We start from the raw sequence: 11,167 nt of genomic DNA, 5'->3' as shown, positions 1-11,167 counted from the left end.
CAATTTCAATTCAAAATCCTTTAAAACATTTATTTAACATTTTTCAATAGAGGCTCAGTATATAAAAGAAGAGTAAAAGCAACAAAATATCAAAAACAAGCCCCTTGAGCCAAGTATCACTCGTAAATATAGCCCATCGGGCAAGCTTCTCAGTCACTCATGACTCAGCTCTCGTCACACAGTACTCACACTCCGCACTCCAACTCAATAAATATCTCATAATAATAATAATCATAATCGTTGCGGCGTGCAGCCCGATTCATAATATATAGTCGACTACGCTCACTGGAGGTGTACAGACTTCAGAGGGGCTCCTACAGCCCAAGCGTCATATTGTTACGGAGCGCGGCCCGATCCATATATATATATAATCCTCACCATTAGGTCCTAAACCTCTCTCAGTCATTAACCTCACGGCCACTCGGGCATATCAATAAAAACTAGGGAACTCAGCCCAAACAGTTTTTATATATAAGAAATAGAGTGATGAAACAGGTTTTAAACAAGTAACAGGTAAAATATGACTGATGATATACTTTCAAATCAAACAGAGTGAGGAAAGTAGTAAAAATACCCCTAAGAGTCTAAACAGGTCGGCACAAGGCCCCAAACACGGCGTACAACCCAACGTATAGTATCAATCACTAAAACACGGAATATCATAAGATTTTAAATTAAAATACGCGGCTTAATAGTCGCTACGGGATGGACCAAATCACAATCTCTACCGGTGCACGCCCACGCGCTCGTCACCTAGCATGTGCATCATCTTATTTATCAAAACAGTACGAAATACCGGGGTTTCATATCCTCAGGTCCAAATTTACAATCGTTACTTACCTCAATCCGAGCGAAACTCTACTCTAAAATGTCCTTGCCTCGCGAGTCAGCCTCCGAATATCCCAAATCTACCCACAAACCGTACAATACAATTAGTAGAGGCTAAAGGGATCAATTCCACATGAAAACTATCAGATTAGAACCAAAAATCCAATATTGGCTCAATCCGGCTCCCGAGCCCACGTCTCAAAATCCGACAAAAGTTACAAAACTCGAAAGCCCATTTCACGAGTCTAACCATAATTTATCAAAATCCGACATCAACTCGACCTCCAAATCCTCAACTTTTATTCTTAAATCTCTAGGCCAAAATTCTCAAAACCTTGTAAACTAGTCGGAAAATTCAATGATAATTCAATATTACGTTTACATGAATACAACATATGAATTTGGCATCTTTGCCGTCCCACCCAAATAATTTGGAATAAAATTCAGATCCAAAACGATTAGTTTGTTACTTCTTATGTTCTTTTTTTTTTCCATATTTATTCTAGCATCCAAATCAGTAGTAACTTATTATACACAATGAAATCCTATAACACACTAAGCAAAATTAAAAGAATTCTACTGGAAAACTCAGATTTGGAGTTTTAAGTAATTACCCGAAATTTTCAGTAAGTACTTCAGATCTCTCCGTTTGTAATCCGTAATCTGATTTAAAACATTGCGTCAGCTTTTCTTTCCCCCTTTGTTGGTTTCTCTGTTCACTGCTTCTGCTAGAGCCAAGCACTCTACCCTCCCATTCCTCTTTGATTTCTTATGTTTGCAGGGAACTCATCAATTTGAATTGTTTCACATGGGATTATTTTAATTCTCTTTTTTTTTTCTTTTCTTTTTTTTTCCTTTTTCTGTTGATCACTGAAGCAAATCCTAATAATGGACCATCATAGTTCTAAAACAAATCACGAAAATTATTGGGGTGTCACACCTTAGATATAAAAAATCTGTTCATGTACTTTTCAATCAGAAAATGTATTTATTTCATATTAACTTTGTAAATTCTATTCTTAGAACCGCTCATAATTTATACTATCAGTACTTGGGGAATGTATAAGATTTAGATAATTTTTTTTGTTTAATTGTCCTATTAATATTAGTGGAATTGGATAGTTATTAGTTGGCTTACCTAGCGGGTTGGGTTAGGTGCCATCACGACTAGTGGATTTTGGATCGTGACGCTGACCTTCAGACTTACTTAATATATTTATCTGGTTTTAGAAATGTAGTCATGTATTCACTTAAGTGGTTGGATGGAAGGTTATTTTGGCTAATTCTTCTAAAATAAAAATTAAAGGCTTGTAGTTTGGCAGAGATAGGTGGTCCAGCCTCAAAACTCTAGTTGGTCCCTATAATATTTGGTGTTAAATTGGGCAGGCCTAGCAAAAAGATTTGATTAGGCATTATATTGCGCTGAGTTGCCAATTTGATAATATCAAAGTAATATTTCTAACTTTCCGGAAAACTGTATACATTAATAATAGTTGAGGTATAAACAATATTAGATATGCAAAGTTTTATTATACCTAAGAATGCTATTTTTCTCTTGTAGAGAAAATATCAAATGAAATACTATTACTTGAGAAAGCCTTAACAGCATAACTCTTCATTTGTGAAACTTGTAAAAAAAATATAATAAAATTAATTTTTTTCCTATTAGTTAATAGGTTATGTAGGTAGATAACTGACTTTCTTAAATTAGGTTGATGAAAATAAAGATCGTGTATTTACTACTTGTAAGCTGCTAACCCATATATTATATAAGGTCCTCTTCTGTGTGCATAAAAAACCCATACTATACATCTTTTTTTTGTGCCTTTTCTTCGTTGTTTTACCATCCAATTTTGATGTTCTCATATTTATTTTGGGGTCAGCAAATAAAACTCCCTGCCTGTTAAGTATCCAATGGCTCAAGCAATGCTAAAACCAAATCAAGAGGTAATTTTTTATGTGTGTGAAATTTTGAGAATTCAGTTCAAAATATTAAGATATTAGTTGAAGTGATCTAAGATATGATAAACTCTTTTGGAAATTTTTTTACAACTAATGAGGGACAAATGCATTTCTCTAATTAATTAATGCCCTCTCGCATGTGTAACCTAGCTAATTCTAGGGTTTACATGTGAACTTTTTGTTTTACATATAAATTTATGCTCCGTGTTGAAACTACTGGATTTAGTTTAACCCGGCACTCGCTTGCTGCATCTGCCCCTGATTGTTATGACTCGACGGCTTGAATTAAGAGAGAGAAGCCGAGAACGATAAATAAAGAGAAATCGATTATGCAAAGTTGCAAGCGGCACAAAAGTTTGATTCTGATACTATGTGAAAAAATTTGAGCATCCAACCAAATTCTTAAGGTGATGGGTGGAATGGTCTAAGACGCCATATATAAACCCCTTTGAAAAGCCTTTTTATAATCAATACAAGGGATAACTGTAACCCCGATATGTTGAAAATATAATTAAGTAAGCAATTTCGTACTTTCTTTAACAACTTAAATTTTTAAATAATAACGTAATATATTTCAACAGACAAAAAAAATATCTTTGTAATATAGATTAAAGTATGATACTTTACAATACAACAATAATTACGCTTTAGCCCCAAATAAAGTTGTGCTCTGCAATATAAATTCTCACTTCTTTTTTTTTTTCAAACTCAACTCATATCATCGTCATGCAAAAATTTTGTTACTTTAATATGATAAAAAATTATTTTGTAAGTTTATTAGTGAACAAAATAGGTGACCATAGGTGAAATATATCTAAGATGTTCGTGTGCACTATAGTAAATATTCAACTTATATAGCATGACTAAAGACAAGTAACTTTTCACCAGGTTGTTATTGCTGAGGAAGTTGGTCGTGTTAGAGTGCTCACTTTAAATAGTCCTAACCAATTAAATGTCATCTCTATAAAAGTGGTAAGTTTTACAAAATAGCAAGGAAATTAAATCTGATTATTTAATTCAAGAATTGTTTTAAATGGCGTCTTTCCCATTCACAAAAACACATTTTAATTTCCTTGGACAAGGCATTGGTACTAGGACAAAAACTCGAGAAAATTGAGAAAGATGACAATGCACAACTTGTTATCATCAAGGTAAGTATCTTTTTTTTTCCTTTAATCATTTTTCTTTTTCTTTTTCTATAATAGTTTAGAAGTTAGTGACTTATGAAGGGGATCTTGGAGCAACGGTAAAGTTGTCTCCGTGTGACCTATAGATCACGGGTTCGACCGTGAAATTAGCCACTGATACTTGCATCAGAATAGGCTTATGGAATGCTTCATGCACTAGGCTGCCTGTTTAGTCAGAGGTTAGTGATTTACCGATTTGAAACTCAATTTCTAATGGGTACACCGCCCTTCTTTACTTAACTAATATCAAATTTTTTGTCTACAACTGAGTTTGAATGTGTTTCCATAGTCCAGAACCGTGATGAGAAATTATTAGCCTGAGTAGTCCATCCATATTGAATGTTAACTATAGAAGAGATGACCTTCCTCAAAAGAGAATTTACTTCAGAGTTGAATCTTCAATGTCATTTCTTGAGAAGGCTTTCGTTCTGTGCATTCAAATTTCTAACTCCCAAACCTCACCATATTGAAGGGTTAATTTTGATGATGGTCATTCAACTATGTTTCAATTTCACTAAAGTCACTTAACTATTTTTTGTCACTTAAAAATAACTAAATTTTCACATTGTCACTTAAAAGTCATTTTGGCTCAAACTCCTAACATAAATATGACATGGCATAAAGTTTAATGATAAAAATCTGAAATTTAGATCCGTTTTTCCCTTAATGTGATTTGACCTATAACCCAAATGGGTTTTAACACAGGGGGGACACACACCCCTAATAAAATTAATGTGTCCCCCTATTAAAATTAGGTCTTGTGAATACAATATTTAGCCTTTTTTAATACTGGGTTTTATGTAATGCAAAATATATAGGGAGTCGGCCGAGCTTTATCTGTTGGTGGGAACTTGAAACATATTTATGATGGCAGAAAGACAAGTGACTATCTTCTTTTTTCCAATTTTTTGGGGAGACAAAAAATGTTTAGTTGTATAATCTAAAACTATTAAATTATTGACTGTATAATTTCTTAGGGGATTCTTGCATTGAAGGTATTTATAGAATGCATTGGCTTTGCTACCACATTCATACATACAAGAAACCACAGGTACAAATTGTGTGTTGCTCCTCTACAATTCAATTATTAGTAGTATATGATATGGAAAAAAAAAGGAGAGATCATAGATTAGGTTAATTTTACGTATGGTTATTTAACTTTATTTACCATTTTATTGTTATAAATAGATAAAGTTTAATGATCATATGTAAAATTAACCCGTCATAAAGAATTTGCCCTTTCTAACTGTTGATATACTACAGGTTGCTCTTGTTCATGGAATGTGTATGGGGGGAGGTGGATCTTTAATGGTGCCAATGAAGTTCTCTGTTGTCACTGAAAAATCAGTTAGTATACACATACATGTAATTCTGACTTTAATCTCATATGTAAGAGGAGACTTATCATAGTATCTAACTTTTATTTCATTGGTATTATAGTATTTTTCGACTCCTGAAACAAGATTTGGATACCATCCAGACTGTGGCTTCTCATATATGCTTTCACGACTTCCTGGTCGACTTGGTAAGCATTCAAATAGCGTGTGCGTGTCACACACATATATATCCTGAATTTTTAAATTATGCGTACTTAATTATCTTTAAATTGAAAATTACTACTGTGGATGCTCAATTAACATATTTATATTAATTATTAATTTTTCTATATAAGTAATAGTGTATGGCTACAAAAGTAATGGGTGCTCAAGCACCCATAACTAAATACATAGATCCGCTATTGTATATGTGTGTGTTTAAAGTGATTATAAAATAATCTCTTTTTCTTCTAGGAAAAAGGTCCAAATTTACGGATCTACTATATGAAAAACTTAATTTATCCTCTATTATATATACTTAGGAGTCATTTGGTAGAGTATATAAGAATAGTGTTGAATAACGTGTACTAGTAATGTACGGATTAATAATGTATCGGTTAGTAATACAAGCAGTACTAATGCAGAGATTATTTCTTAACCACTATGTGGTGTTGTGCATTAAAAATTAAAATACATTGCATAATTTTTAAGAAAATTAATTGTTTACAAAAATGCCCTCCATATTCTTTAGTTTTAAGGGACTTTAAGGACAATTTTATTCTTAACCATGCTAATGCATGCATTAATAGTCTTGGCATTGCTAATACCATGGTTTACTACGTATTAGTTAATATAGGATAATACCAAATAGGTAGTATAACTGATACTTGTATTAGTAATATATAGGTTTGTTAAAAACGTTTACCAAATAAGGGATTAGTAATACCAAAACTAATGCATCCATTATTTTCTCTAATGCATCCAACCGAACGGCCCCTTAAGGGTTACTCAATCACTTAAAGTTAGCAAATCCTCTTGTATTTTTCCTTGACCTTAATAGATGACCAATTATGGACTAGATAGATCGATTTCACGTGTCAAAATACTCTCGAAAAATGGTCCAAATTTGCCCATCTACTTTTGAACATTATTAAGGTATGAGGCAAAAATGAGAATTTGCTAATAACAAAGATATGAATGAACCTAAAGTATAACGGAGGATAAAATTAAGATATTTATATAGTGGGAGAGTATTATTGACTATTTTGTGTTTCTTCTATGATGAACTAAGGAGGGATTGTTGATATATTCAAGTGACAAAGTGTATATGTAGGAGAATACTTGGGCTTAACAGGTGCAAAGCTGAAGGGTAAAGAAATTGTTGCTGCTGGACTTGCCACTCATTTTGTTCCTTTTGATGTCAGTTCAAACTTCGTTTTTCTCTTAACTTTTTCTTTTCTAGTTTCAACTGATAACCAAAATAAAGGTGTTTGTTAGTCTTGACTTTGTAGTATATACTTTTTGTTCCATCTTTGTGTATACATGGATGTATTTTAGTTATATGCACGAAGAGTGTAAAGAATTTACACTATCAGTGTAATTTATAGCATGTTATAAGGGGAATCTTGGAGCAACGGTAAAGTTGTCTCCGTGTGATCTATAGGTCACGAGTTCACGCCATTAAATTAGCCATTGATGCTTGCATCAGGGTAGACTGCCTACATCACACTCCCTTGGGGTGCGACCCTTCTCCGGACCCTGCATATATAAACACAGGATACTTCATACATCGGACTGCCTTTTTTTAGTGATCATGCATATCAGGCTTGATATGAAAAATTACACACGTTATGTAGGTCAACTTAACCTGATAGTCAGTACAAAGAACATAAAATCTATATTAATTTAATTTCTTAGTCATCTTTAAGTATTTTGTGTTTCTATGAATGTTAGAAATTGGTTTGCTTGGAGAAGAGCTTGTTGAGCTTAACAACTGGAGAAGAGAAGGCTATCAGATCAGCCATTGAAGAATTCTCAACAGAAGTTGAGATAGATGAAAGAAGTATCTTGAACAAGTAACACATTTATATTAATTTAATGCAATCTTTATTTATATAATCTTTTGATATGAACTGAGATATATATGCATTATATATATTTAGGCTTTCCATAATCAATGACTGCTTTTCCAAGGATTCCATGGAGGACATTATGAAATCACTTGTAAGATAATTCTTCAGTCTTAATGCACATTATGGTGATCAAAAAATATACACCCTTCGTTTCAAATTAGATGAGTTACTTTCCTTTTTAGTCTGTTTCAAAATAAATGACACATTTTTAAATTTGGAAATAATTTAACTTTAAACTCTTCATTTTACCCATTTTACCCTTAATGAGAAGCTTTTATAATCACATAAATATCATGGTCCCACAAAACTTTTATCCCTTAAGCTTTTGAGACCACAAGTTTCAAAAGTTTTCTTCTTTTTATTTAAACTTCATACCGAGTCAAACTACCTCATCTAAATTGAAACGGAGGGAGTACTGTAGTATTTTTTTTGTTTCCCACTTGATGTCTGATACCTGCATTGGGGTCCGATAAAATTCGAATTCGTGCCGGAGAGCCCCATATTGAGGGATAAAGCGCTCTCTAACAAAACGCGACTTCATACCAAGGCTCAAACCCGAGACCTTTGGTTAAGGATGAAGCAGTACTTACCACTCTACCACTAACTCTTATTATTTAATGCTTATCTCATGTTCAGGAAGTTGAAGCAAGGAAGGTAGGAAATGATTGGATTGTAGCAGTGCTCGGAAGCCTAAAAAGATCATCCCCAACCGGATTGAAAATAACACTCAGATCGGTAATTCTTTATCCTTTACCAATATAAACTTGCTTTGACTTCTATACATTTTGAAAACCAAAGAATTTAATTATATACACTGACAGTATAAATATTTTTCACTATTTTAGTGTAGGTTACAACTCACATTCATTCAAAAAATTTATATGTAATATCTTATAAGTAACCTAATTGTGTATAATTTCAAATATTTCAGATTCGAGAAGGAAGAAAACTAACATTGTCTGAATGCCTCAAGCAAGAATTTAGACTTTCAATAAACATATTCGGAACAATCATATCTAGCGATATCTATGAGGTAATTAAATATGTACATATTTCTCAATCATTTGTATTAAAAAAGTTGAACTGCAATAATATCTCCCTTTTGAATCTAAGTTGAGTTTATTTTTCTATTTATAAGGGCATACGGGCTATCACAATTGACAAGGATAATTCTCCAAAGGTATGTTTCTTTTCCTCTTGAAGGGAACCTCAAAACAACGATAAAGTTATTTTGTATGATATGTAGACCATGAGTTAGAGTCGTTGAAGCAACCAGCCACGGATGCTTGCTTTAGGGTAGGTGTCTACATCACACCCCTTTGGGGGTGCGCTTCCTCGAACCCTGTATGAATGCAGAATATTTTGTGCATCGCGCTCCCTGTCTACATCACACATCCATGTTTGATATAATCACCAACCCAATTTAAATATATTATTCTACATCCGGTCCGTATTATCTGTATTATAAGGTCATCGCGTACACTTAAGAAAGATATCTAATAGCCTTAATTATAAGAGTATATGAACTAGACCACCTTTTGTCTCTTTCTTAAACGTTTCACTTAATTAACACTCGTTCATTGGAGCAGTAACGGGAATTCGAAAAAAAAAGTAACAAATACTTATTTTTCTAAGTCGTCAGATATTTTGAAACAAAATCAATTTGTCAAAATAACTAATATTTGCGTGACTGGAGGAAGTTTTGAGTCATGCAGCGATTTACGAAAATGAGAAAGAACAACAAACAAACCCAATGTAATCTCATAAGTAAAGTCTGGGGAGAGTAATATGTATGCTGACCTTATCGTTATCTTGAGAAGGTAGAGAGATTGTTTCCAATAAGCTCACGACTCAAGGAAAAATGAGAAAGAAATGACAGAATTATGCGAACTTAAACTAACTTAATGTTGCTATTTCATTTGTTCTCAGTGGTACCTTCCAACTCTTGAGAAGGTGAAAGATGAGCAACTCAACATGATTTTCAAGCCATTTGAAGAACATTTGGAGCTCCAAATTCCAGACAAAGAAGAGTTCAGGTTTGTAAGCATTCAAAATTGTTCTTTTTTGCTTCAAAAATTACCTTACATTATATGATTATGTAATAATTCATATAATATGATCAATAGGTGGGATGGAAAATATGAAAATTCAGTATATTATCAACTTAACCAAGAGAGGAATCAAAGAGGAATATCCCAATCAATTGCTCTTGGAACTGATCGTAAACAATCTGCATTATGAGATTATTAGATAACTACTTCTATTTTATTTGTACAAATATATGTTTGAGATCAGTGGCAAAGACGATTCAATAAGGGGTATCATCTGATCATAGGTGGATCCAGAATTAGGAGGATTCGGGTGCCATACTACTTATATATAAACATAAACATATGATAATTTACATGGTCCAAATAAGATATACATTTAGTCGGTTTAAGCTATTTGAGTTTCAATTTCGGGTTATTCATCTTTTAATTTATATAGACAAATGAATCAAACAAAACAATTTATAATTATGACTACTTGGAGAAAAGCATGAAACTTCAATTGGAGTACATGTGTTTTCTACGAGGAAAAAAAGGACTTGATATCAATACATACTTAGATGCTCAAGGCAAAAATTGATGGGACAAACCTATGTGAGCAAATTGAAAAATTCAAAGAAAAAGAAAGAAAGGAAAGATAGAAAGACACAAAAAAAATAAGTCACGAAAGGTAGGCTACAAATGTGAAAGAAGAATTGAGAGCGCAGTTTGCGGTGTCATTCTCTTTGTATTCACATTCGCTGAAAAACCTTTTAGCAGACGTTCTTCTTATAAATAGGCATCTCCTTCTTAAGATGTAAATTATCCCTCAACCCTTTTTTCTCTTCAATTAATAAAGAGTTATTTTTGTGTGACCGTGAAGTAAAAAAAAATTATCGAACCACGTAAATCTTGTCTTATCTTGTGCAATTTATTGCTTTTCTCTTTTAAATATTTTTTCCCTTCTATTAGCCTGACACGCTTCCCAACAACTGGTATCAGAGCATAGATAGTGTAATTCTACTGTCACGACCCAATTCCCGAATTCGGCCGTGATGACGCCTCTCGTGAAGACAAGGCCAACCAAACCAAACAGAACACATCTTTTAAACAATTAAATATGATATATAGTTCTAAAGTATGATATAACATCCATAATTTGCGGAATTATCGATAACCTCAGTAAGAACCATTCCGACACAACCCAAACCGAGGTATTACAAGTCATGAGCAACTAAGAAATCCGGATACAAGTCTACTGAACACTAATTCCGATACAATAGTTCTAAAAACATGAAAATGATAAGATAAGGGAGGCACGAGGCTGCAAACGCCAACAACTACCTCGTAGTCTTCGAATCACTACCTGAACTAGGAGAATCAGCACTCAGGAGCGGATTCTGCGATGCCTAAATCTACACACATGGTGCAGGGAGTAATGTGAGTACTCCGACTCAGTGAGTAATAATTATAAATAATGGTTGAAAGTATGAAAACACGTAAATGCACAAAGCAATTCCATATCAAGCAGTAAAATCACTTAAAGCAGTAAATCAGTAAAGAAATAAAATAATATTCCTTTTTAAAACAAGTAAAATAGGTAATTTAACAGGTAAATAACAAGTAGAAAATTCGCCCCTCGGGCACAGTATCAATCGCTCAAAAAAGTATCAACCCCTCGGGCTTAGTATCAATCACTCAGAACAGTATCAGCC

At 33.3% G+C, this 11,167-nt stretch overlaps 1 protein-coding gene across 2 annotated transcripts; it reads left to right on the top strand.

The window, feature by feature from the left end:
• Positions 1-2,621: 2,621 nt before the first annotated feature.
• Positions 2,622-9,865, top strand: LOC107824450 (3-hydroxyisobutyryl-CoA hydrolase-like protein 5). 2 transcript variants are annotated; one of them, XM_016651207.2, is made up of 15 exons: positions 2,622-2,775; positions 3,679-3,762; positions 3,873-3,941; positions 4,796-4,859; positions 4,955-5,028; positions 5,241-5,324; positions 5,418-5,502; positions 6,627-6,712; positions 7,247-7,368; positions 7,456-7,516; positions 8,062-8,160; positions 8,357-8,458; positions 8,564-8,605; positions 9,355-9,461; positions 9,552-9,865. In XM_016651207.2, exons 1-15 carry the CDS (start codon positions 2,743-2,745, stop codon positions 9,664-9,666), a joined length of 1,227 nt encoding a protein of 408 aa, XP_016506693.2. In that variant the 5' UTR covers positions 2,622-2,742; the 3' UTR covers positions 9,667-9,865. The 2 variants fall into 2 exon arrangements, with proteins under 2 accessions (XP_016506693.2, XP_016506692.2); XM_016651206.2 differs by having other exon boundaries at positions 5,241-5,342.
• Positions 9,866-11,167: the final 1,302 nt, after the last annotated feature.

The sequence above is a fragment of the Nicotiana tabacum genome, chromosome 8 (assembly GCF_000715075.1).
Source record: "Nicotiana tabacum cultivar K326 chromosome 8, ASM71507v2, whole genome shotgun sequence".
Taxonomy (NCBI): domain Eukaryota; kingdom Viridiplantae; phylum Streptophyta; class Magnoliopsida; order Solanales; family Solanaceae; genus Nicotiana; species Nicotiana tabacum.
Note: the sequence above shows the minus strand (reverse complement) of the source record. Positions and strands in the feature narration are given on the sequence as shown.

What these genes read in the sequence shown, in the direction of transcription:
- LOC107824450 (XM_016651206.2), top strand. Translation starts at nt 2,743, where the DNA reads ATGGCTCAAGCAATGCTAAAACCAAATCAAGAG. An exon ending in TTATGATGGCAGAAAGACAA is followed by an intron (nt 4,860 to 4,954) that starts GTGACTATCTTC and finishes ATAATTTCTTAG; the next exon opens with GGGATTCTTGCATTGAAGGT. An exon ending in TATCTAGCGATATCTATGAG is followed by an intron (nt 8,459 to 8,563) that starts GTAATTAAATAT and finishes TCTATTTATAAG; the next exon opens with GGCATACGGGCTATCACAAT.